The sequence below is a fragment of the Apteryx mantelli genome, chromosome 19 (assembly GCF_036417845.1).
Source record: "Apteryx mantelli isolate bAptMan1 chromosome 19, bAptMan1.hap1, whole genome shotgun sequence".
Taxonomy (NCBI): Eukaryota; Metazoa; Chordata; class Aves; order Apterygiformes; family Apterygidae; genus Apteryx; species Apteryx mantelli.
The window spans coordinates 16,191,994-16,217,339 of record NC_089996.1 but is presented as its reverse complement, the minus strand read 5'-3'; the positions used below and the strand labels follow the sequence as shown (position 1 = coordinate 16,217,339).

At 70.9% G+C, this 25,346-nt stretch overlaps 2 protein-coding genes across 3 annotated transcripts in view; both read left to right on the top strand.

Annotated features, from left to right (window-relative positions):
- Nucleotides 1-11,415, top strand: part of SDK2 (sidekick cell adhesion molecule 2) — a 49,313-nt gene extending 37,898 nt beyond the window's left edge. For both annotated transcript variants that reach the window (XM_067308308.1, XM_067308307.1), the window contains 18 exons: nt 5-103; nt 443-637; nt 718-919; nt 1,192-1,295; nt 1,520-1,590; nt 1,764-1,899; nt 2,454-2,510; nt 2,764-2,865; nt 3,103-3,218; nt 4,000-4,186; nt 5,142-5,279; nt 5,372-5,533; nt 5,637-5,762; nt 6,198-6,362; nt 6,674-6,814; nt 7,521-7,659; nt 8,254-8,380; nt 10,112-11,415. In XM_067308308.1, coding sequence (XP_067164409.1) covers nt 5-103; nt 443-637; nt 718-919; nt 1,192-1,295; nt 1,520-1,590; nt 1,764-1,899; nt 2,454-2,510; nt 2,764-2,865; nt 3,103-3,218; nt 4,000-4,186; nt 5,142-5,279; nt 5,372-5,533; nt 5,637-5,762; nt 6,198-6,362; nt 6,674-6,814; nt 7,521-7,659; nt 8,254-8,380; nt 10,112-10,465 — 2,621 coding nt within the window. In that variant the 3' untranslated portion in view covers nt 10,466-11,415. The remainder of the gene's footprint in view (nt 1-4; nt 104-442; nt 638-717; nt 920-1,191; nt 1,296-1,519; nt 1,591-1,763; nt 1,900-2,453; nt 2,511-2,763; nt 2,866-3,102; nt 3,219-3,999; nt 4,187-5,141; nt 5,280-5,371; nt 5,534-5,636; nt 5,763-6,197; nt 6,363-6,673; nt 6,815-7,520; nt 7,660-8,253; nt 8,381-10,111) is intronic.
- Nucleotides 11,416-15,198: 3,783 nt separating this feature from the next.
- CDC42EP4 (CDC42 effector protein 4) lies at nt 15,199-24,119 on the top strand. Its single transcript, XM_067308217.1, has 2 exons — nt 15,199-15,269; nt 22,166-24,119. The coding sequence occupies exon 2, from the start codon at nt 22,310-22,312 to the stop codon at nt 23,192-23,194; it is 885 nt and encodes a 294-aa protein (XP_067164318.1). The 5' UTR covers nt 15,199-15,269; nt 22,166-22,309; the 3' UTR covers nt 23,195-24,119.
- Nucleotides 24,120-25,346: the final 1,227 nt, after the last annotated feature.

Genomic DNA, 25,346 nt, shown 5'->3' with positions numbered 1-25,346 from the left:
GCAGTGCCCGGACCCCCCGTGGGCATCCTCTTCCCCGAGGTGAGGACGACCTCGGTGCGGCTCGTCTGGCAGCCGCCCGCGGCGCCCAACGGCGTCATCCTGGGTAGGTGCGGAGCCGTCCCGCGGCGCCACGATGCTCCGCAGGGAGCGCCAAGCTCTGGGCACGGGGGTTACTGGGAGCAGGGATCGATGCAGGGAGGGGGGGGGGCAGGGACCAGCTCCTCGAGATGCCTCTGAGCATCTCTGTGCCCGCTGCCTCCGCGGCGCTGGGATTTGGCCGCTCCGCAGCCGGGCACGTGCACGGGAGTCGAAGGGGCTCGTTGGAAAGCTCAGTGCCGGCCCCGGCTGGAGGAGGGGGGGACGCAGGGCGGCGCGTTCCCCCCCCCGCCCCCAGCTTCCTGCGGCCGCCACTAGCCCCGCCGTGCCGTCACCTTCCCCGCAGCCTACCAGGTCACCCACCGCCTCAACACCAGCACGGCCAGCGCCGCCGCCGTCGAGGTGCTCGGCCCCGGCGCCCGGCAGTACACGGCCGCCGGCCTGCAGCCCGAGTCCGCCTACGTCTTCCGCATCGCGGCGCAGACCCGCAAGGGCTGGGGCCGGGCGGCCGAGGCGCTCGTGGTGACCACCGAGAAGAGAGGTAACGGCGGGGGGGGACGGCGCGCCGAGCGGGGTGCCCACCCGCGGGGTGCCCACCGTGCTCCCGTCCCCCCTCCCTAGATCGCCCGCAGCCCCCCGGGAAGCCGCTGGCACGGCAGGAGGACGTGGGAGCCCGCAGCGTGCTGCTCTCCTGGGAGCCGGGCAGCGATGGCCTCTCCCCCGTGCGCTACTACACGGTGCAGAGCCGCGAGCTGCCCGCCGGCGAGTGGGGCCCGCGCGCCGCCTCCGTCGGCCACAACGCCACCGCCTTCGTCGTGGACAGGTGAGCCGCTGGCCGGCCCCGAACCCGGAGGTGAGCATCCCCGAGCGGGACCCGAGCTCTGCCCGGCGGCTGCCTTTGGGCAAGGGTCCCGTGCCTCGGTTTCCCCGTGCCTCAGTTTCCCCATCCGCCCCCCTGATGGGAAGCACTTATGCCAGCGTTGTAAACCAGCTGGGCCGGCATTCCCGGCTTTGCCTCCCACCTCCGGGAGCGAGGAGGCAGCGCCGGGCGGCCGCAGCCTCATGCCGGCCCCGGCACGCTCCCCTCCCGCGCAGGCTGAAGCCCTTCACCTCCTACAAATTCCGCGTGAAGGCGACGAATGACATTGGCGACAGCGACTACAGCGAGGAGTCGGAGTCGCTCACCACCCTCCAGGCCGGTCAGTGCCCCGGGGGCGGAGGGGCCGGGGAAGGCGCGGGGCACCGGGGGGGCTCAGATGCTCGGGGGGGGGGGGGGCAGCGTTGGCTCTACCCGCTTGCGCCAGAGCGAAGAGACATCGGACCCAGGCGGGATTCGAACCGGGAGCGGGACTGGGGCTCGGAGAGGGGATGCCCCTGTGCGGGGGTGTCCCCCATGCCTCACCGCCCCCTTCTGCCCCCGCAGCCCCCGAGGAAGCCCCCACCATCCTCTCCGTCACCCCTCACACCACCACGTCGGTGCTCATCCGCTGGCAGGTACCGTCCCCCACGGCTCCCGCGGGCACCACGGCAAGGTGCTGGGGCCGGGCAGGTCTTGAGGGCTCTCCAAGGTCTCGGGCAGAGAGTGGGGACAATGCTGGGGACGGGTCATTGGGGATGTCCAGGGAGCCCCAGGTCGGAGCAGCCCCTCACCATCCTACCCCCCGCAGCCCCCGGCCGAGGACAAGATCAACGGGATCCTGCTGGGTTTCCGCCTGCGGTACCGCGAGCTGCTCTACGACGGCCTGCGCGGCTTCACCCTGCGCGGCATCGGCAACCCCGGCGCCACGTGGGCCGAGCTCACCCGTGAGTGCTGGCGCCCCGGCTGTGCATCCCGCATCCCAGCCCGCGGGCTCCCCCCGGAGCCGTCGGCTGAGCCCCGGGGAGCTGCCGCGAGCCCCTCGTTGTCACCAGGTCCGATGGTCCCTAATGTGCCGGTCCGCAGCGATGCCGGCTCAGTCGTGCTGCGCTGGGACCTCTGCGCGCTTGCAACGCGGGTGCCCGTGTGCGTGTGTGCACGTGTGTACACGTAACGCAGGGGCTTGCGTGCAACACGGCCCGCTGTGCGTGTGCACGCGTGTGCTGCTGGGGGGGGGGGGACGGCGGTCCTCCATCCCCAAGGGAGTGGGGTCACCTCTGTGTCGGGGGCTGGCACGAGCGATGGGGTGAGATCCCAACATTGCACCTTGCTCCGTCTGCTGCTCTCGGAGGTGCCGCGCCGAGACCCTGATGCGCAGACCCTGCTCGTGCGCCCACGGGTGGGCTGGGCCGTGCCGGGGTGGGTGTTCGGGGGAGCGGGTGCACCCGTGCCGCGCGTGGGACTAACCGGCCGCCTGCTCTCGCCTCCTCGTGCCGCCCAGCCGTCTACGCCGTGCACAACCTCAGCGAGGTCTCGCTCACCCAGTACGAGCTGCACAGTAAGTCGCCGCTCTCCGTGCGCCTCCTCCCCACTGTCCTGCGCGTCCCTTCCCTCCGCCCGTGTGTGCTGCGGCATGAAGCCACCCGTCCCTGCGGGGACATCTCTGTCTCCTCCTTTTGCTCCTGGGGACACCACGGTCTTCCCTGGCAAGGGTGCCCCATCTGAGTTCCCCGTCGGCCTGGCGCCTGACCCCTGCGCCCGCCGGCCGGGGTGGGGGGTCCCGCTCACCCCGTCTCCCTCTGCCCCTGCAGACCTGAGCAAGCACCGGCGCTACGAGATCCGCCTGAGCGTGTACAACGCCGTGGGCGAGGGTCCCCCCAGCGCCCCCCAGGAGGTCTTCGTGGGCGAAGCGGGTGAGTGGCCCGGCGTGGGGCTGCCCGGGGCGCTGGCGGCGCAGGAAAGGGGCTCGAACGCTCCCCGCGCAGCCCAGCCTCCGGTCTGGCACCCCCCTGCTCCCCGCGCGCCGGCTCCCCGGGGCTCTGCCCGCGCCGGCCGAACCGGCAGCGGGGGGGCTTTGCCCCTCCTCGCCATCCCGGCGGCAGCGGGGGGAGGACGGCCGGGCGCTGACGCCGTCCCCTCCGCCTGCGCAGTGCCCGCCGCCGCGCCGCAGAACGTGGCGGTCCAGGCGGCCACGGCCACCCAGCTGGACGTCACCTGGGACCCGCCGCCCCCCGAGAGCCAGAACGGTGACATCCAGGGCTACAAGGTACCGCACCCCTCCCTGGGGGCACCGGGATGCTGGGTGCCTTGGGGGGACACCAGGCGCCTTGGGGAGATGCCGGGGATCTCTGGGTTCCTGGGGAGGTGCTGGGTGCTTGGGCAGATGCTGGGTGCCCTGGTAGAAGTTGGGGAGACACTGGGAACCCGGGGGGGAAACAGGGTGCCCTGGGCAGGTGCTGGTCCTTGGGCAGGTGTTGAGGAGATGCTGGGTGCCCTGGAGAGATGCTGGGTGCACTTGCGGGGGTGCTGGGTGCTCTGGGGAGATGCTGGGGGGATGCTGAGTGCCCTTGGGGGGATGCTGGGTGCTCTGGAGAGATGCTGGGGGGATGCTGAGTGCCCTTGGGGGGATGCTGGGTGCCCTGGAGAGATGCTGGGGGGATGCTGAGTGCCCTTGGGGGGATGCTGGGTGCTCTGGGGAGATGCTGGGGGGATGCTGAGTGCCCTTGGGGGGATGCTGGGTGCCCTGGAGAGATGCTGGGTGCACTTGCGGGGATGCTGGGTGCTCTGGGGGGATGCTGAGGACCTTGGGATGGGTCCCAGCCTGCTTCCAAGCATCCACAGGGCGGCAGATGGCGCAATCGGCCCTTGGACGTGGCTGCGCGGTCCCCGGCTGCCAGGGCAGGGATGCTGCTGGGGGATGCGGGGAAGTCGCCGGGATGCTGCCGGGGATGCTGCTGCGAGGGGGCTGCGGGGAGCGTTTGGACCCAGCAAAGGGGCTGCCGGGGGGGGCAAGAGCCGTGCTGAGCCCGGGCCCCCTTCTCCTGCAGATCCACTTCTGGGAGGCCCAGCGGCAGAACGAGAGCGCGCGGGTGAAGACGCTCTTTCTGCCCGAGAGCGGGGTGAAGCTGAAGAACCTCACGGGCTACACCTCGTACTGGGTCAGCGTCGCGGCCTTCAACGCCGCGGGCGACGGGCCCCGCAGCCCCCCCGTGGCGGGGCGGACGCAGCAGGCAGGTGGGGCCCGCGGCTCGGCTCGGCTCGGCTCCCCGCGTCGCCCAGCCCTTCGCTGAGCGTGGCCGCATCCGGACCCTCCCGGCCCCGGGCTCTGCGCGGATTGGGGCACCGCGGGTCCAGCTCCGGCAAAATTCAACCGACGCCCCTTGATACTCCAGCTCCCGCTCTTCCCGCCCCACGTCTGGTGCCCGCACCGATGCCTTGAGCAGCGCCTGGTCCCTGGGCTTGTCCCAGAGGTTTTGCAGGTCGGGGAAACACCTAGGTGAAGTTGTTGGCTGAGACTGGGCAAGCTCATTGCCCTGGTGCCCCACGGCTGGGAGCGAGGCCGGCCGGCACAGCCGGGGCTGGCTGTTAGGAGCGACCCCACGGTGCCGCGTCGCTCCTGCAGTGCGGGACGCCGGCTTTGCCAGCCCCGTTTGCAGCACAGGGCACAGCTTGGGGGCCAGATCCCGCCGGCGTCACCGCTCGAAGGGCCCCTCCGCCTGGTACCTGGTGCGAGTTTGGCCCTGTGATGTTCACTGCTCTCGCGCAGCAGTGAAACGGTGCCTGGAGCGGAGCCCGCAGCTCCCTCGGCGCGCGGGGCCGTGCTCGGCACGCCGCACCGTGCCGCAGGAGGAGAGATGCCGCCGCTGTTTTTGCTGGAAGGGGCCTGGATTTTCTCTCGGTTGCTGGGCCCTGGGACGTGCCGGGAGCTTTGCCGATCCCGGTGCCCTGCACAAGGGGGAGGTTGGCGTGTCGCCCCCTGAGAGCGCAGGCACCTCCTTCCCTCCTCCTTCCCCTTTTTCCTTTGCACAAAGGAGCGAGGGCCGAGGGGACGGTCCCAGGGGGACACCATTCCCCTGGATCACCCCGGGATGCACGGCACCTCGGCAGGGCGTTTGCTGCGAGGCGGCTCGGCGCCCAGTGCATCCCGCCGGGAGCGCCGAGCCACCCCTGCCGCCCCCTCCCCTCGCAGCCCCCAGCGCCCCCGGCTCCATCAAGTTCAGCGAGCTGACCACCACGTCGGTGAACGTGTCCTGGGAGCCGCCGCCGCTGCCCAACGGCCTCCTGGAGGGCTACAGGCTCGTCTACGAGCCCTGCACGCCCGTGGACGGTGAGGGCCCGGCCGGGGCGCCCCGCGTGCCGGGTTTGGGAGGGGGGGTCCCCCCGCGGTCCCCGGGCACGGCTCAGCCTCCGTCCCCGCAGGCGTCAGCAAGATCGTGACGGTGGACGTGAAGGGGAGCAGCCCGCTGTGGATGAAGGTGAAGGACCTGGCGGAGGGCGTCACGTACCGCTTCCGCATCCGCGCCAAAACCTTCGCCTACGGGCCGGAGATCGAGGCCAACATCACCACGGGGCCCGGGGAAGGTAGGGGCGGCCGCGCGGGACCCCGTGTCCGGGCAGAGGGGCCGGGATGGTGCCCCCGGCGCGGGTCCATCCCCGCGGCACCGACTCCGCTCTGGGTCCCCAGGCGCCCCCGGCCCCCCCGGCGAGCCCTTCATCTCCCGCTACGGCTCGGCTATCACCATCCACTGGTCGAGCGGGGACCCCGGCAAAGGACCCATCACCAGATACGTCATCGAGGCCCGGCCGTCAGGTACCGGCGCTCCTCTCTGCTGGCCGCTTCCGTGCAGCGAGCTCGGGAGAACGGGAAGCCGAGGCGGGGAGCGGCGCCGGCTCCTTCCAGCCCGCGCTGCGCGCCGCCCTCCCCGGCCGCGCTCCGGTCCCCACGGAGCCGCCCTGCCCTCGGCTGCGAGCAGAGCGGGCGATAAATCAGCCGTGCCCGTCACTGCGGCCGTTGAACGCACGATGCTGCAGCGAGCGAGCTCGGCGCCGGGAGGGCAGGGTGGAGGGCACGCTCCCGGCACGACGGGGGGGAAGCAGGTGCTGGAGAAGGGGTGGGAAGGGGCTGGGAATGGGCAGGGTTCCTGCCTGTGTTTTAGGGCAAGGCGAGAGAGACCAGGCTCGCGCCCCGGGGAGTCCCGCAGAGCCGGTCCCCCCCCCCCGCTCCCAGCCTCCTGCTCTCTTCCAGACGAGGGGCTCTGGGACATCCTCATCAAGGACATCCCCAAGGAGGTGACCTCCTACACCTTCAGCATGGACATCCTCAAGCAGGGCGTCAGCTACGACTTCCGCGTCATCGCCGTCAACGACTACGGCTACGGGACCCCCAGCACGCCCTCCCCCTCCGTGTCAGGTAGCCGGCAGGGGGTTCGGCGCGGGTGTCCCTGGAGCGGGACGCTGTCACCCCTGTGCTGGAGCGGGGGGCCCCGACACGGCTTTCTCCCCACGGCCGCTGCGGAAACCCTTCCTGGCTCCGGCAGAGCCCCAGGTCCCTCTGCAGCGCTCCCCATGCAAAGCCCCCCAGCATCCCCATCCCACTCCAGTATCCCACCCCCGGCTGACCAGTTCCGTCGCATGGATCCAGCTCCCTGGGCCCTGCAGCGGGATCCCCCCATCCGTGCCCGGGGAGACCCGAGCCCCCCTGACCCCCTGCGCTGTGTCCAGCCCAGAAAGCCAACCCCTTCTACGAGGAGTGGTGGTTCCTGGTGGTCATTGCCCTCGTCGGGCTCATCTTCATCCTCCTGCTCGTCTTCGTGCTCATCATCCGCGGGCAGAGCAAGAAGTACGCCAAGAAGTCAGACTCGGGTGAGCACCGTGGGGAGGGGACAGGCCAGGCAGTGCCACGTCCTCGGGGCTGGCAGGGTCTGAGCGTCCCCCCGTTGGGGCGGTGGGACCGGAAAGCAGCACCCATCGCTGCTGCCTCGGGTCCCGGCTCCTCCGGGGGCCCGGCGACGTCCAAGGAAGACGTTGCAGGCTTCGTGGAGAGCGCCAGGAGCTTGGGATTAAATAAACGGCTTGTCTCGCTGTCAGCTGCGGAGGCCGGGCAGCCCGGGGGCTCGGCAGAGGTCACCGGGATTAGTCAAACACAGCTCTGTTTTCTTAGCTGTATCAAGGGCTCAAATTGTGGGGAAAATCCAGACCTCCTCGTTAAATAAACAGAGCCGTTGAGCCGGGAGCCGGAGGGGATGCTGCAGCTCGGGGGCTGAGCCACGGCGCCGGCACTGGGCATGGGGCGACCGTGCTCCCACGGCTCGGCGGCGTCCCTGGCCCGGTGCCGCTTGGCCCCCGGCGGGGACCGTGCCGTCTCTGCAGCCGGAGCGGCACGACCCTCCCTCGCGCCCTTCCCCTGCCTCCGGCCAGCGGCGAGGACCCGGGTGCCGGGTCTGGGGCGCCGCGTTGCCCTCGGGGGGCTCCGGGAAGGTTGTGCGGGAGCTGGAAGCGGTGGGGTTTGCCGGGGAGGGGGGGGGCTCTCCTGCCGGCCGGCACCGGGCTCAGCTCCGGGCGCCCGCAGGGAACGGCGCCAAGGCGAACGCCCTGAGCCACGGCGAGATGGTGAGCCTGGACGAGGGCAGCTTCCCCGCGCTGGAGCTCAACAACCGGCGCCTCTCCGTCAAGAACTCCTTCTGCCGGAAGAACGGCATCTACACCCGGTAGGGAACCCTGCTGCCCCGCGGGGACCTGCCACCCCATGGGGACCTGCCATCCCATGGGGAGTTGCTGCCCCACGAGGACCTGCCACCCCATGGGGACCTGCCACCCCATGGGACTCCACTGCCCCATGGGGACCTGCCATCCCATGGGGAGTTGCTGCCCTATGGGGACCTGCTGCCCCACGGGGACCTGCCATCCCATGGGACTCCACCGCCCCATGGGGACCTGCCATCCCATGGGGAGCTGCCACCCCACGAGGACCTGCTGCCCCACGAGGACCTGCTGCCCCATGAGGACCTGCCACCCCCCAGGGACCTGCCACCTGCGGGGACCTGTGTGCTGTCCTCATGCCTCTGCTGCAGCCACCCAGCACCAGCCCTGTCCACCTAAAGGATAAGAGATGCTAAACGGCCAAAGCCACTGGGAATCCCGGAGCACCTGTGGACCATGGGCAGGGGCTGGGGGGTCTCGGCACAGCTTGGGGCTGGAGGCGCGGGGTCCGGGGGGACCGGCCGGGCTCTGTCCCCTTGCACGGCACGGCCCCGAGGAGGGACAGTGCCGAGCGCGACTCGGAGCATCCGTGTCTCGCCGAGGTCCCCGCCGCGGCCCAGCCCTGGCAGCCTGCACTACTCGGACGAGGATGTCACCAAGTACAACGACCTCATCCCCGCCGAGAGCAGCAGCCTGACGGAGAAGCCCTCCGAGGTCTCCGACTCTCAGGTAACCACCCCGGGACCCCCCCCCCCCCGTGGCCCTGCCCAGCCTCCAACCCCCCCGCTCGGCCCGGCGTCCTGGAGCAGGCTTGGGAAGAGCAGTGCTCGTCCCGCTTGGAGGCAGCGCTGCCCCTTGCAGCGCGGCCGGAGCTGGCTCCATCCCGGGCTCCGCGGGGTGCCGTGCCGGGACCGGCAGCTCTGCCAGCCCCACAAAATGGCACTTTTGTCTCTTCCGGGAAAAAGAGGCAGCTGCGGCCGAGCAGGGAGCGCGGGCTGCTCCCTCCCGTGCCCCGGGGACGATGCTCCCTCCCGTGCCCCGGGGACGATGCTCCCTCCTGCGCCCCGGGGACGATGCCCTCTCGCCTCCCTGCGAGGGCGGATATGGGAGCATCTCCCCGGGCAGGGGGGACGTGGGGTCCCTGGCCATGCCGGCGGGTCGCTCTGGACCGTGCCGAGCCGAGCCGCCGCTGCCGAGCCTCGCAGGCAGCCTCCGGCCCTGCCTCCGCCGGCGTTGCCTTTGCCTCGGCGCTGGCCGCGGACCCGCGCTCGCCTCCCGCTCGCGTTGTCGGGGCTCGAGGGCCTTTGAGGAGCTGTCGAGCGCTGCGAGAGCTGCAAGCTGTGCCTGGATTGCTTTGCTGGCGGCCGCGCCGCCCCGTGAATGGGCCCTTTGTGCGCGGCCGCCGGGAGCTGAATTCAATTACGGCGAGCGGAGCGAGAGAGAGCGGGGCGGCAGCGCAGCCGGCCCGGCCTCGCTCGGCCCCCTCCTCCCCGAAACGCGGCCCCCCAGGCTGCGGGAGCCAGGGGCACGGCAGCCCCCGGGACCTCTCCGCCAGGCGCTGGCCTGCCCGAGGGTGATGCAGCCGTTTTGCTTCAGGTTTTATTCCCCTTCAGCAAGAGGCAGAAACGCCTGGGCTGCAGCACGGCCGGGGCTGTGCCGGCCCCGGGGAGGGCTGGGATCTCGGTGTGGGGTGGCCGTGGCGAGCCTGGGGGCTGCATTCGTGGAGGAGCTGGTGTCCCAATGGAGCAGTGCAGTGCTGGAAAGCCCGAGCCAGGACAGTGGTGCTAGAGCAAGCTCGCCCCATTGCTTGGGTGCAAGTTTGCCCCATTGCTTGGCTGCAAGCTCGCCCTATGGCTTGTGGTGCAAGCTCACCCCATTGCTTGGGTGCAAGCTCGCCCCATGGCTTGTGGTGCAAGCTCGCCCCATGGCTTGGGTGCAAGCTCGCCCCATTGCTTGGGTGCAAGTTTGCCCCATTGCTTGTGGTGCAAGCTCACCCCATTGCTTGTGGTGCAAGCTCACCCCATGGCTTGGGTGCAAGCTCGCCCCATTGCTTGGGGGACAAGCTCACCCCATTGCTTGGGTGTAAGCTCGCCCCATTGCTTGTGGTGCAAGCTCACCCCATGGCTTGTGGTGCAAGCTCGCCCCATGGCTTGGGTGCAAGCTCGCCCCATTGCTTGGGTGCAAGCTCACCCCATGGCTTGTGGTGCAAGCTCTCCCCATGGCTTGTGGTGCAAGCTTGCCCCATGGCTTGGAGTGCAAACTCGCCCCATTTCTTGGCGAGCTTGCCCCATGGCTTGGGCTGCAAGCTCACCCCATTGCTTGGGGGACAAGCTCGCCCCATTGCTTGGGGCTGTAAGCTCACCCCATCGCTTGGGGCTGCAAGCTCGCCCCATGGCTCGGGAGCCCGGCTCGCGGGCAGCGTGCTCCACCGCCGCGCTCACCCGCTTCCCCCGTCCGCAGGGAAGCGACAGCGAGTACGAGGTGGACGCGAGCCACCAGAAAGCCCACTCCTTCGTCAACCACTACATCAGCGACCCCACCTACTACAACTCGTGGCGGCGGCAGCAGAAGGGCATCTCGCGCGCCCAGGCCTACAGCTACACGGAGAGCGACTCGGGCGAGCCCGAGCACGGGCCCCTCTCCACCAGCGCCTCCACGCAGCAGGGCAGCCTCTTCCGCCCCGCCGCCAGCAGGACTCCCACCCCCCAGGCCCCCGCCAACCCCCCCAGCCAGCCCGGCACCCTCTACCGCCCCCCCAGCAGCCTGGCCCCCGGCTCCAGAGCCCCCATCGCCGGCTTCTCCTCCTTCGTTTGATATTTAAACCGTCGCAAGGGACAGAACCAAGCGGACAAAGGACACCCCCGGAAAATTAAGGCAAAAGGGAAAAAAAAAAGGTCGAACAGGGACGAAAAGGACGGCTTGGCCGGGAGGGCGAAGGGGCGCCGGCCCGGGGTGCTCGCCCAGGCGCCCGCTCGGCTCCGTGGTGCCTTTTGGATTTTCCCGACGGCACGCGGAGCAAAACGACACGCGACTCTGCTGGGGTCGGGCAGCGAAACCGAGCTCTTTTATGGCCAAAGCTTTCCGCACCGGACTCCTCGGATGAGGCGGGATGGGGCCGGCGCAGGGCCCTGGCGCTGGGACCGCCGGCTTCCCCGCGCTGCCGTGCACCGAGGGGTGATTGCACTGAGCCCACGGCGCCGGGCTCGGCAGGCTGGGGGCCACTCACGTGCCGAGCCGAGCTGGCCCTCCGGCAGCCTCCGCTCGCAGCTCCGAGCGGGGACACGGAGGCCTTCACCGGCAGGCAGCAAGGCTCGGGGCGGGAGAGGCGCTCCGCTTATTTTAACCCCTCCGGAGGTGAAAATCCCAACCTGCCCCTCCCGGGATCTGGGGGAAGGGGGCAGCCGCGGCACAGGGAACCGCGGGGGCAATTGATCTCCCCTCCAGCATTTGCCCCACGCGGGCTCCAAGCAGCCGCCGTTTCAAATCCCCGGAGCGCCGCGGCGGAGGGGGAGGCGGCGATGCCCCGCGGCCGCCGTGCCGGGGCCCTGCAGCGACCGCGGCCGCCCCTTGGGCTCCTGCCAGTTTGGGTTGGTTTTTGTGTTTTTTTTTTAATCCCGTTTCAGCGCAGCGGCCTGGGAGCAGCGATGCCCCGAGGGGGCTCCGGGGCCTGCAGCGAGTTTGGGTGGTCTCAGCGTAGCAAAACACACGCAGTGCCTAGCGGCGAGCCGGGGCCGCGGTGATGCCAATAAACAGCCTGAGGATCACGCAGTCTCTGCGCTTCCCTGCCGCGGTTTCCAGCCTGCAGCGCCCGAGGATGCGGCGGTTCCCGCGTCCCCCCACGTGACCCCTCGCTCGCCCGGTGCTGCCTCAGTTTCCCCGCGATGCAGATACGATCTGCCGGGCTGGGTTTGCCGGGGCAGGTGCCGCGCTCCTGGCCCGCGGCGACGCAGGGCAGAGCCTCGTCCCTCCCCGTTGCATTTGCACCGCTCTGCCGTTGCAACCGGCTGTTTCCCAAAGTCGCTCCGGGTGCTCCGTGCCAGGGCACCGGGTCCCGGCTGCTCTCTGCGTTGCTGCTCTCCTCCGCCGAGCTGCCGCGCGCCGGAGCGAGCTGTCGGCTGCAATCAGCCCCCGGGGCCCAGCCGGCCTTGACGTTTCTCCGACTCCACAGTCTCCGCTGTGGCTCCGGGTCCTGCCAAGGGCAAACGCCGCGCGCTGTCGGGGCTGGGCGAGCCGAAGGGGGGCAAGGGGCAGCCGCCAGACCCCCCCCGACCGCCGCAGCTGCAGCCTCTCCCGGTGACTTTGCCATGACTGGTGCACCAGGAGCGATTTGCCAGAAACAGGGGGTGGCGACCTGGGAACCCCGGCTGAATTTCACGGTTGATTTTTATTTATTTGCTTTAACCAAAGCGCTGTTAGTATTTGGGGAAAGTCAGATATTGCATTTTTCCAGGCTGAGGTTAAACCAAGTGAAGTGTGATCAAGGAGCAATGCTCAGCGCGCGGTGGAGCCGAAGCAGCACCACCGTTTGGGCTCACCTTTTCCTCCTGGATTTTCCAGCTCTTTGCCAGGCAGACACAAACTGAGCGTCCCCACTTTGCCCTTGCCTCAGGGTGCGGGGACTGGGACAGCTCTGTCCCACAGCCCTGGAGGCTGGATGGGACCCAGCGCATCCGTGGAGCCCCCATGCCGCGGGCCCTGCTACCTCCTGCCCTGGCGCTGCTGCTGCCGCCCCCAGCCGTGGGGAGAGGAAGGACCTGGGTCAGGGCATCGGAAGGACCCGGGTTGGGGCATCGGAAGGACCCGGGTTGGGGCATCCCGCCCGGCTACGTAGCCGTCTTGCACCCCGGGGCTGCAGCTCGGCTGTGGGGTGCCGCGGCCAGAGCTGTCGCAGGGCAGCGGGGTGGGTGGCGGGGCACGTTCCCGCGGGGCCAGGCCGGCGGCGGCATTGGCGGCGTTGTGCAAGCCCGTTCCCAGGGCACGCCGGCGAGGGCAGCGCGCGGCCGTGGCGGGAGCTCGCCCGTGGCAGGCCCCGATCCGCACGCTGCCTGCCCTGGCGTGTGCAGGGGCCGAGATGCCGGCAGCACGGTCCAGCCGGGCAGCACCAGGGAGCTGGATAACGAGCACGGGGCAGGTGCCAAGTGCACGTGCACGGGCATGAGCCAGTGCCCGTGGGGATCGGGTGTGTGTGGGGGGGGGTCCCACGGATGCCAGGGCCAATTTGGGGTGGTTTGGGGCCGTGGCCGATGCTGATGCAACCCCAGGAGCTGGGATTTAGGGTGGGCAGCGTCCCGTTCCCAGCACCCCGGGGTGCCTGTCCGGCGATCCCCCCACCGCAGCATCAGGGGATCCTGGGAGAACCTCCCGTCTGATTCGGGAGCGTCTCCGGCGCGGCGAGGCCGCTCTCGGCAGACAAAGCTGGCAGGCGCCGGCTCGCTCGGCGGGGAGGAGGGGAGCGGGGCTGCCGGGAAACGCGGCGCCCTTCCCCTGGCCGCGCTTCCCGAGCGCCCTCCAGCTCTGTCCTGCTCCACTTTCAAAAGCTCCTGAGGAGCCGTCAAAGGAAGCAGCGGCGGGTTCAGGAAGGGTCGCGGCCATCCCGCTGCCCGATCCGCGCTCCCACGCCTCGGTGTGCCCCCGGGCCGGATCCGGCCCCCGGGGCTCCGCGCGCCCCCCAAGGACCTCGGAGGGGGGGGAACAGGGGGGATGGACATCTTCCAGCAGCAGTTTTTCAAGTTCAGCGGGCGCCTGCCCCGGCGTCGCCCGGCTCCCACGGGTGATTTAATCCCTCCTGACGGCGCTGTCTCACCCAGCGCTGTGCTCCCATGACGGCGTCGGGGGAGGCAGGCAGCTCCGAGCGGCGCGGGCCGCCGTCCAGCGTGAGCGAGCTGTGTCCCGGCAGTGATGCCTCGGGTAATAAGCATGCGAGAGGCGTACTGGGGAGCAGGCCAGGCTGGGAGTCCAAGGAACCCTCGTGCTCTTCCTCATGCAACCCAAAAAATCAGCTGCATCCAGCTGTGGACGGGGTGCTTTTGACTCGTCCTGCCTCAGTTTCCCCAAATGCAAAGCAGGGGAAAGGAACGCAGCCAAACAAACCGGCTATGAAAATGGCAATAATGCAAACGCAGGAAGCAGCGAGGCCTGGGAAAGAAAATCCAGGCACCGGCGGAGGCGGGAGGCCCGAGGCTGGACCTATGCGCGGGTGCGGGGATGGCAGTGGACACACGGGCGCTCAACCCTCCGGCTCCGGCTTGCAAGTCCTGGCGTCTCTGCACCGCCATGCTCGCCCCCGCTGCCCGGGGGAGCGGCGGTGCCTGCGGCTGTGCCGGGAACGGCCTCGTGCCTTTCCCAGGGAGGCAAACGGCTGCGCCAGGCGAGCCATCAAAGCGCCGCCGCTGCCCAGCCCGCTGGCTGCTCTCCAGCCTGCGTCTGCAGCCCCAGGCCGGTCGGGTGCCGCGGGCCCGCAGCGGCTGGCGCAGCCGGGGCCGCCCTGGGCACGTGTTTCCTGCCGCCACGGGTGGCACGAGACATCTCTTGCCCCGGCGGCCGAGTCCCCCGGCCCAGGGGTGCGTAAGGCCAGGGGTGTTTGGGAGCTGGGGCTCACAGCTCCTGCTCACCACCCCTTTATCCACCGGTCTGGCTCCGTCGGCAGCGGCGCCAGACACTTTGGAATATGCAAGAAACGCTGCATTAGGCAGATTCGGGATAATCTCGTCTCTCCCGCCCCTTTTCTCCCACAAAGGTCTCGCCTTAATCTCTCAAAGAGATTGTGCAGCCCTGAACTCTCCCTTTCAGGGCAGGTGGTGAGCACAGAGCGGCCAGCGCGGCGCCCCCGGCACCCCCGGCCCTGCCCGCCACGCACCCCAAATCGTCCCCGCGCCCTGTAGGGGGCCCTCGGTCCCATGCCCAGGCTGTCGGAGGGGGACGGGCAAGCCTGCTGCCCCAGCCAGCCAGGGACATGCGGGATGCAGCGGGTGGCGGAGGGCGAGCACGGGTGCTGCAGCCTCGTGGGGGTCACGGCCACGAGCGGGGTCGGGGCCAGCAAGGTGGCGGCTGCAGGCCGGGACGTGGGCGGTTGGCCAGGGCTGAGCCCAGCCGCCTCCCGCCTGAGCAGTTCTACTTAATCCCGTTAATTAAGCAGAGGTGGCTGCCCCCCCCCCCCCGCTGTCGCCGGCCCCGCACTGCCCACCCGCTGCGCCCCGACCCCACGGACCCCCCAGCACCCACGGAGCTCCCAGACCCCACTGCGGGGGGGGGGGGGAGGGTGTCCCCTGGTGAGCCCCCACCCGGGAAGGGGCCCGGGCTCCTCACCCCACTCGGGGGAAGACCCCGCCGCCCCCCCGCGTGGGCCGCCCCCCCCCCCCCCGTGGGGGCCGCGCCCGGGACCAGGCTGCCCCCGCCCCGCTCCGGTTTGAATGGAGGGAGTCGGGGGTGGTGGGAGCTGCCCGGTGACGTGGCGCCGCCCCATTGGCCGGGGCGGGGCGATGACATCATGCCCGCCGCGGCGGTAGTGGTGGGGGTGCGGTTTCATTTCGGAGCGGGTTCGGCTCGGCTCGGCTCGGCTCGGCTCGGCTCGGCACCGGACGGCTCGGCCATGGGGCGGGAGCGGGTCCCGAGCGGGCAGGTAGGAGGGGGCTGGAGCGAGGTCCGGTCCGGTCCAGCCTGGCTCGGCTCGGCTCGGCTCGGCTCGGGGGGGAGGCGGCGGCGGCGGCACCGGGCCCTGGCTCTGCTATTGTGCGGGGAACGGAGGGGGCGCGCCGGGACCCGGGACCGGGATCGGGACCGGGACCGGGATCGGGATCGTACCGCCCGGCTCCGGGCCAGCCCAGCCGCCGGTGCCGGCCGTCCCCGGGGGGCAGCACGCAGTCTTCCGGCGGCGCCGGGCCGGGCCGGGGTGGCGGGGCGAGGCGGTGCCCTCCCGGCCCGCCGCGCCTGCGGGGACCCCGCCGCGGGGACGGACGGCGGCCCCGGTGCGGAGCGACTCGCCGCGTCCGGGATTGAATAGCTGGACGGGGACGGGGCGGGGGCGGCAACGCCCGGGACCCCCCTCGCTCCCCGGGGCGGCGCTGGGGCTGCTGCCGGCTGGGTCCTCCCGGGAGCGGGGCCCGGCGCGGGGCCGGGGGAAGCGACCCGCGGGCGCAGAGCCGCCACGGCCGGCGGGCAGGGGTCCCGGGGGCCGCCGGGGTCGGGGTCGGCACCGGGCCGGGGGCTCCGCTCGCCCCCCGGCAGCACGGCCCCGGCGCGGGGAGGGTTTGCGGGCTCCGATTAGCGAAGGGGTTAACAGGATGCTTCGCCTCTGGAGCCGTGTTTGCCCAGCCCGAGCGGCCGGGCCCGGCTTGCCTCGCCCGGGCTGCCGAGACCCGTCGCAAGCTCTCGGTGGCCTCCACTTCCAGTGCTTGCTCGCCCGACGGGGGCCCCTGGCCCGGTGGTCAAGACAACTCGCTCGGGACGTCGCCAAAACCGAGCAGGCGGGCGGCCCCTGAGACCCCGGGGAGCGCTGAGACCCCGGGGACCAGCCCCGTGCGGAGCCGCAGGGTTGCCCGCAGCAGGGTTATTTGCTGCCCGAGGGGTCCGGGAGGGCACGCGGGGCTGGCAGAGCTGTGCCACCCGGAGCCCTCAGAGCTGCCCCGTAGCCCTTCTCGGAAATGTTGATCCTCTCCGTGCTGGAGCGGGTCCAGCACCACCCTGGGCTCGCTCTGGTGCGCCGGGACGGGGTGCAGACTGGTGCTGAGTCAGAGGCAGAGCCACGCCGAAATCCCCCGCCGGCTCTTCCTCCTGTGGGCCAGGGCTGGGGATCGGGGCTTCCCGTCCAGCCCTTGATCCTTCCTTCCCCCGGCAGCCAGCGTCCCGGGAGAGAGTGCGCCAGCCCACGTGGGCTGCTCGGAGAGCAGGATCTGCCTGGCTCCGTGAGCCTGGGCACGGGGCTGGCCTGTCCCCTCCGAGCCCGCTCCGGTGCGGCACCGCTGGGCCGGTGCCCCCAGAGCTGGGGACGACGGGTGGTTATGGCTGTTTGGGAGCGCGACGCAGCCTGCGCTGCCCTGGGGTGAGCCCAGCTGGAGCAGCATGGGATATAGATGTTTCCAAGTGCCGAATCTATAGATCAGGAAGGCTGTTAAAAAGGGAGCTGCGATCGTTAGCTCTCTAATGGAGAAACTGAGGCATGGAGTGACATGGCTGGCCGGGCTGATCCAGCAAAGAGCCGCGGCGGAGCCGGGAATGGCGCACAGCTTGCTGCGTGCTGGGCCAGGGCTTTCTCTCGAACAGGGCTTACAGTAAACAAGCCTGTTTTGGCCGCAGCTGCCTCGGAGACCGTGGACTGCATCCAGCCGAGGTTAGCGCGGAGTTGGTTCAGTGGGTCTGGGCCCTGGTGGGAAGGGAGAGCAAGGCCGGCCTAAATCCCCAGCGCCGGGGGCAGGGGACCGCGTCCTGCCCGAAGCCGTGCCGCGCGGCGGGGGCGTCCCGGCTCCCTCCGCGGCCCCCCGGCCGCTGCCCACGGATGGCTCCGGTGCCGCGGGCGTTGTGCTGACTGCGGTGGTCTCGCTGCCTTTGTTCCCCGGGTTTTGTTGTGAGCACGAGCAGGCGCCGAGGTCGGCAGCCCTGGGGCCGGCCGGGAGGCGCCAGAGGGAGCCCCGCGGCATGTAGGGTGCCGCGGCGGGGCGGCGAGCCGAGCCGGGAGAAGCCTGGCTGTTTACTTCCCGTCCACCCCGGCTAAGCCACAGGAATGTCAAGCCCGGTGGAGGCCTGGAGGTCTGTTTAGCCCCAGTATCCTGTCGGACCCTGGCCAGACTCTGTTGTTGGGAGAGAGAGGGAGCAAGGGCCAGCGGAGCGATAACCTTTCCCCCCGGAAACGTCTCCTCGAGAGCTGGCGGCTGGTTCGTGGCCCTGCAGCGGGAGGATTTATGGTCCATTGCTTGTTCTGGCTTGTCCCGCCAATAGTTGCTCCGTGAACTCTGGATAGCTCTCGATCGTCAGCAGTCCCTCGGGGAGCGCTGCTATGCTTCTGGCACCGGCGGGCCGGCGCTGGGGCAGCGGGTCCCTGGGGTTAGCTGTGATTTGTGTGCGGAGAGCCCTGGCGAGAGCCGCGGTTCCTCCCCGGCCCCGGCCGAGCCGTCTCGCTGGCTCGGGCTCTGACGCTCGCTGCCGATGGCCTTTCCGCTTCCAGAGGCGCTGCAGCTGCCGGAGCTGGGGCCCCCTGCGCGCATCCCACAGCTGTAGCCGAGCTTCAGCCGGGCCCCGATGCCAGGGGACGGGACCAGAGCTGTCACCTGCGCCGGAGAGGAGAGAGTCCCCGGGCAGCTCGGGTTGCCGTGCTAAGAGCAACGTCTGCCTCCGGGGTGAGACCCGAGGATGACGCGACGGGGAGCGTGGCAAAGGGCTGCGACGGCAGCCGGGCCCTGGGGACCGCAGGGGGCAGGGTGTGACGGGCGCCCTGGCTGCCGTCTGCGCAGGCAGGAACATCAAAGGACGCGAGCGTCTGCATGAACCGGCTCCCCGGCGGGGACAGCGCGCCGGAAAATGGGTCTGATCAGACTGCGAGCGTTTCCTCCCTCCGTTCGCCCTTGTACATGCCGGTTCTCCCTGCCCGCGGGCCGCGCGCGGGGCCGGACCGGTCCGGCTGAGCCCTGCCCCAGCGCCCGGCAGGGTGGGGAGCGCATCCTCTGATCTGGCGGCTGCAGGGCGCTGCCTGCAGCGCTAATGCGCACGGCAAAGCTGGAGGCGCGTTTGGAGCCGGCCGGGCTGGCCGGGATGCTTTCCTCGTCACGCGCGTTGGCTCTCCCAGCCCGTGTGCTGGGGCGAGCCGGAGGCCGGCGCACGGATGCACCGTGGGAGCGTGGCTGGACGAGGCGTTGCCCCCGCGTGCGCCCGTGCACCAGCCTCTTTAATCAGCTCCTGCCCTCTGGTCCCTGCGCGATGGCTGGCGCTGAGCAGGATGGGCAGGGGCTCCGGGGCTGGAAATCTGCAGCATGGAGCCGTGCGGGCTCGCGGTGCCCCCTGCCCGGTGGGGGCAGCCTGGTCCGGCTGCTCTCGCTCTGGCTCCCGCCGCGGCACCCTGGAAACAGCCCCCCGAGCCAAAGGGGCGATCGGGGACCAGAGGCTCTCGCCCCTTGGTGCCTGCGGTCCCAGAGGGAGGAGAGGCGCAGGCGGCAGGCAGCTCCCGGCCCCTCTCCCTTCCCTGGGCGCGGGGCGTCCGGCTGCAAAGCCTCTCGGGTTACCCGTCAGCACTGCCGTGCCGCGGGCTGCCGAGGCGGCCGCGCTGGCCTGGTTTCCTTTGTGAGCGCGTCTGCGGCGCGAATGTCATCGGATCTGCTCTCCTCTCTGCCCCGGCGCCCGGAGGAGAAAAGGGCTCTGTGTCCCGCCACCCCGGGCAGGAAGGAGCTGGGCCGGCGGCTCCGCTCCGGGAGGAGACCGCGGCGGGAGGGCTGCGCCGGGGGGCTCGTCCCCTCGTCCCCCCCGGGCGCACCCGGAGGGGTGTCTCGGCCGCTAAGAAAAGCCGCCGCGAACCGGAGGGTCGAGGAGGGACGCGGTGGCTTGTTTGGAGGCTGCTGGAGCGCTGCCGGCCGGGGCGGCTGTTGCAGCGCGCCCGTAACGTAACGCTCGGATAACGCTCCAACCTCCCGCCGGCCCCTCCGCCGAGGCTTGCAAAGTATCTCGCAAACGCTGAACTTGGCCCCGAAATCTAAATACAGGGAGGGACAGTCCCCAGATGGCCTAAATCAGCAGCGCGGTTGCCTTGCCCAGCTGGGGAGCTTGCCGGGAGTGTTTGCTTTATGTAAAACCAAAGGCTGCAGGAATGCCGGCCTGAAAGGAGACCTTGCAAAGGGAAAACGGCTGTGCCACACACCCCCCCGTCCGTCCGTGCGCGCGCGCGGACGCATGCGCCGGGCCCGCGTGAGAACCTGGCAGGGGAGAGCGGCTCCCCCCCGGCTTATTGTCCGCGTACAAATGGAGAGGGCCGGGCGAGGGAGAAAAGAGGCGGCCGGGCTCGGCGGCCGAGGTGCCGTTAGCCATGCAGATAAGGGAGCGCGCTGCCCCGCGCTGCCCCGTCGCACGCTGCCCCGCTGGCCTCGGCGGAGCCGCCGCGGGAGGTAACGGGGATCGGAGCCGAGCCGTGCCGTGCCTGGGGTCTGCTGTGCTGGCGTGGGGCGCTCGAGCCTTGGCCGCCCCATATCCTGGCTCCCAGCCTGGGGGCCGGTTTCCTATGCCCGGCTTGTGCTGAGACACCGGCGGGTGCAAGACGGGAGAGCTGGGGACAGCGGGCGGGTGGTGCCGGGAGCCTGCCGGGGCCACGGGGACCCGCGGGACAGGCAGAGCGGGGCTGGCGGCTGTGCCGCGAGAGGAGCCGAGCACCGGGACTTTGCCCCGCGCGGGGTCAGAGTCCAGGCTCCCCGCTGCAGCGTGCCCGAGGCTCCGCTTCCGGCGGCGAAGGACGGACGGGCGTCCCCGGGGCAGGTTTCGGGAAGGGGCAGGGGGGCTGGAGCCCTTCCCTGGCCGTGCTGGGTGCTGCATCGCCCCGCGGGGTGCACGGGGCCGGTGCGGCAGCTCCGTGGTGGTGTCCGGCGGGGCGTTGCTGCCGGCTCGTCCGCGCCGGCCCCGTGCAGACGTGGCAGCCGGGGCGCTGGGCATCGGGCGGCCGAGGCGGGCGGCGAGCGCGGCTCCCTGCCGCAGGCTGGGCCGCGGGATGCAGCTCCTGCCCTCGCAGCCGGGGCCGTCTTTGCGGAGGGGGTGGTGGGACCTGGCCCCCGGCATCGCGGGAGGCCTGGGAGCGCGGCTGCTCGGCGCGGGGATGTGGCTTGGGGATGCTCGGAGGCCAGGACTCGCCAGCTCCTGCGGAGCCGTTCTGCCGGGCACGGCCGAGCAGGGCTGGATGCGGAGCGGCAGCCTGCGGGCGAAGGGCTCCCCCCCCCCCCAATCCCAGGGCTGCCTGGTGCCCAGGGAAGCGAGGGACGCGGTGATGCGGTGACATCCCCGTCCTCGCTGGACGGGGTGGCCGGCGGTGGCTGTCCTGCCGCCGGGCCATGGGAAGGAGGAACAGGTCTCTCTGGGTGCCGGTTAGCTGCCGGCCGTGTCCCCCCGCATCGCGGCGGTGCCGGGGAGGCAGCCGGGGCAAGGTCCGCCCGGGGCCGCGCACGCGTGGCTGCGTCGCTTGCTGCAGCAGGACGCCCGGAGCTCGGCTCCTTTGAGCCCCTGTGCCGCGGCTGGGAGCGGGTGCTCCCACATCCGTGCCGATGCCCCACCACCCTGCTGGAGCCGTCCGTCCCGGCTGCTCCAGCTCCCCCTCGGCGCCTGCATCCCAGCTCCTCTGCTGGGAGCAGGATGAGGCTCGGGGGGCGCTGGGGCGGCAGCAGGGCCGTGTCCCCTCGTCCCCAATGTTGGGGCGAGCAGGTCCCGGCTGAGCCGGCAGGGCGGGTGCCGGGCGGCCCCTCCATCCCCGTGCCCCCGGCCGGGATGCCGCGGCTCCCTGCGCGCGCAGGCAGCCGGGCTGCCGGTGCCTCCCGGGGGCTCCTCGCCCTGCTCGCACGCTTCCTGCCGTCTGTTTCCAATTCCTCCTGGCGGCTGCTCCTCCCTGCTTTCTTCCAATTAAAAAAAAAAAAAGAAAGAAAGGAAAAAAAGAAAAAAAAATCCCAGGCATCTTCTCGGTGCTGGGCTCCCAGCGGCGGGCGCGGGGCTGTGCCCCTCTCCGCCGCCACGGGGCTGCAGGCAGGGAGGGGGCGGCTGCACCCCGGGCCCCCCGCGTCCCTCTTTGTGTCCGTCCCTGCTGCTTTCCCGAGCCGCGGTGGCGGGCTCGGGCTTGGAGCGCTGCCGTGGAGCGGGGCCGGCCGTGAGACCCGGCTTCGCGCGTTGGGGGTGGTGGGCTGGAGGGGGGGGTCCGTGAGGGGTGGGCTGGGGGGGTGCTGTCCCCGTCCCTGTGGAGCCCGCGCCCGGCCCAGCTGGGTTTACCGGCCTGTCTCCGGCTCTGCCGAGCCGCGACAATGCACTATTGTTCAGGCCGGGAAGGGAAGGGAAACCTGCGCGCGAGGGAGGCTGCAGCGCCGGGAGGTCGCACCGGCGGCGGCCCCGGCTCGCGTGTGGCCGGGGCGAGGGCACGCTGCCGGGGTTTTGTCCCTCGTGTGCGTGGGGGCTGCCTGGCTGCACCCCCGTGCCTCTCTCCTGCGGTCTGTCCGTCCCTCGGCATGCGGATGGGATCCGGGACCAGCTCTCCGGTGGGGACGGAGCAGGGCGCAAGGGGCTTGGGGGAGATCTGGGACCATCTCCCTGCGGGGCCGTGGCCAGCCCTGGAGGGGGAGAGGCTTTTGCTCCAGGGAAGGCGAGCTGCTGGCGGGCAGCGTGTGCAGCACCCTGCGTGTGCGTGTGCATGCATATGCATGCGTGTGCAGCACCCTGCACGTGTGTGCATGCATGCGCATGCATGCATGTGCGTGCATGTGTTTTGCAGCCTTGCACTGGCCGAGGTGGCATCTGCAGGGCCGTGCCAGTCGGTGTCCTCGAAGCCTGACCGATTCTCTCTCTCCTGTCCCCTAGGAGTGACCCGTCTCTGAAGCCGGCAGTTGCCCTGACGCGGAGCGCGAGGGGTCCCAAGAGGCGTCCGGTGTCTGCGGTCGCGTGTGTCTCCGTCGTCTCCGCCGGCGGCCCGGCGCGGCGGGGCGGCCGCTGCCCGCCGGCACCATGCCCATCCTGAAGCAGCTCGTCTCCAACTCGGCCCACTCCAAGCGGCGCTCGCGGGCCGACCTGACGGCCGAGATGATCAGCGCGCCGCTGGGCGACTTCCGCCACACCATGCACGTGGGCCGCGCCGGGGACGCCTTCGGGGACACCTCCTTCCTCAACAGCAAGGCGGGCGAGCCGGGGCCGGAGGCCGGCGAGGAGCCGGGCGCCTCCAAGCCCGGCCTGCTGTCCCGCCGCTTCCGCAGCAGCAAGCGCTCGCAGTCGGTGACGCGGGGCGACCGGCGCGACATGCTGGGCTCGCTGCGGGACTCGGCGCTCTTCGTGAAGAACGCCGTCTCCCTGCCCCAGCTCAACGAGAAGGAGGTGGACCGCAGCGCCGGGCAGCTGCCCAAGAGCCTCTCCTCCAGCCCCGTCAAGAAGATGCCGGACGAGATGAGCCCCGAGGAGCAGCAACGCCCCAACGGGGCGGCCGCCGGCCCGCTGAGCCCCGGCCTGGACGAGCGCGACTTTGGGGACATCACGGAGCTGCCCGTCGTGGTGGCGGCCAAGAGCGGGGCGGGCATGAAGCACGCCGAGTCCATCATGTCCTTCCACATCGACCTGGGGCCCTCCATGCTCGGCGACGTCCTCAGCATCATGGATAAGGAGCAGTGGGAGCAGGAGGAGGACAGCGACGGCGAGTCCGACGCGGAGGAGGGCAGGGTGCCGCCGGGATCCCCGGCAGCCCGCGGCGCCAGGGACAGCGGCGCGGCGGCCGGCTGCGCCTCGGCGCCGGAGGAGCGCAGCCCCAGCCCCGGCCCCGGCGGCGCCCGGCGCGGCCCCCCGAAGCGCCCCGACAAGGAGTTCTCCTTCGCCGACGAGGACGACGACGAGATCAGGGTATAAGGCGGGCGGCCGAGCCGAGGGGTCTGGTTCTCATTTGCGGTTGCTTGGACACGGGGCCGGATGAGCGAGCGCCGGGATGAGCGAGCGCCGGCGAAGACTGAGCTCCCCGCGGCCGTGCCATCGCTCCGTCCCCCCCCGGGGGCCGCGGGAGCGTCTCCGGCGGCCGCGCTCACTCCCGGACCCCAACGATGCTCCAGCACATCCTGGGAGGGGAAAGCAGACTCCGTCTTGGTTCTTTTTGTTGGACTTTGGATGTTAACTCCTTTTTTTTTTTTCCTTCCCCCCCCCGCTGTAGAGCAGTATAGGATCAAACAGGACGAGGCTTCAAAGTTCTAGCTCCTTTAGTAATATATATGTATTTCCCACCCCCCGTACAATTTTTATTGGTCTCTGATTTGTACTTAACTCTCTTTACTTTTGCTTTTGGTTTTAACTGAGGGGGGGATTCCTATGAGGAAGGACTCTGCTCCGGAGCTCCGAGCGCCACACGTCACGGAGCGCTGGGACCGTGGGCAGCTTCGGCCGGGGGAGACCCTGGGAGCTGCCGGGCTTTTTGCAGAGCTGCGGGAGCACCCGGCCTCGCAGCGCTCCAGAGGCTCGTGCCCCGCTCTCGCCGGCTGCTCTGACCGGTGCCTCCCAGATGCTTCCCGCAGGGACGCCCTCCGTGCGGGTGGGACGGTGCTGCCCGGAGCGGGCTGGGGGGCTCGGACTGGAGAGGGGGCCCCCCCCGTGGCCCCCCCGGCCGCCCCCGCTGGGGAAGCATCGCACCGATGGGAGCGTGGGTCCGTCTCCGGCGTGGGAAGCGCCCGGCCCCCTGCGGTGTGCCCGGAGTGCCGCCGATGCCGGCCTGCTGCAGGCGGGTGGGAGCGGAGGGTTTTGTACCTTGTTATGTAAAAAATGCAAATAAAAGGAAACGGTAGTGACAGCGGTGGCCTCTGTTCCTGGGGGACGGGGGACGGGGGTGCTGCTGCGGGACACCTTGCACCCTGCTCCGGGCGTCCGGCTCCCGCCTGGGGCAGGGGTTTCTCCCGGCCCCTCGCCCCGGCGGAGCGGGGCTGCCCGCGGAGGGAGGAAGCGGCCGCGTTCCCGCTGGCCGGATCTGGCTCGGCACCGCGTCCCCGCAGCCAGGCCGGGCTGTGCCAGGAGGCCTTTCTGCCCCCCGCGGCCCGCTTTGGCGGAGCGGGGGACGGTGACGGCGGGGCAGAACTGGCTGTCCCCGCTGCTGCCGGCGCGGGGCCAGCGTCTCCCAGCGGGGAGGGGAGCGCGGTGCGGAGCCCCGGGGTCTGCCCTGGCCGGGGCTGCGCGGGGCCGGTGCTGCGTTCGGCCCCTCCGAGTTTTCCGCTGCTGCCGCCGGTGGAGCCGCGGGGCCGGCGCTGGCGGGAGCGGGCGAGCGCTGCGCTGCGCCGCGGCCGGGGCACAATGCGGGTCTGTGCGCGAGCCAGCGGCCGGCACGCTGCCCCGCCGCGGGGGACACTGCGCTATTGTTCGGGGACGGGCAGAACAACAGCAGCTGCGGCCGGCGGGCCGGGCTCTTCCCCGGCTGAGCTCACCGGGCCGGGCTCTTCCCGGGACCCTTTTCTGCGGCGGCTACCCCCCGTCCCCATGCTGCGATCCCAGAAAAACACCCCGGCGCGTGCCTGCGTCCCTGCGGCACCCGTCTCCTCCTGTCCCTTGATGATGCTCTATGCCGTGGCATCCCCGGGGCCACCTTGCTCCCCGGCCCCTCTCTGGGAGCAGCGCGAGGCCCCGGGACTGCCGGCGAAGCGGCACGGCACGGGATGCCCTCAGCCATCACGCAGCAATCCCGATCTTTGTGACGCCTGTCAGCTCCAGCCTCCCGCTCGGCAGCACCGGCGTGCCACGAGCCGACAGGGCAGAAAGCGCGCCGGGCCTGGCTCGCCGCGGCGCGACGGAGGAGCGGGGAGCCGGCCACGCCGGGGCGACGGGGTCCCTGGTTTAGCTGGGAATCGCGCCAGAGCTGCTGCAATCCCGCTGGATTTCCCAGCCAGCATCTGTGCAACTGCCGGGGCCGCTGGTGCTGCCAGAGCAGGGAGTCAGCCCCGTTGCAGCCAGAGGCACCCCAAAACCCCTGCTTTGTGAAGCGCTGGATGGATATCACTGGTTTTTGCCCCAATATGCGAAGCGGCGTGTG

Bases quoted from the DNA above. Each gene is read 5' to 3' on its own strand.
- CDC42EP4 (XM_067308217.1), top strand. From the start codon at position 22,310: ATGCCCATCCTGAAGCAGCTCGTCTCCAACTCGGCCCACTCCAAGCGG.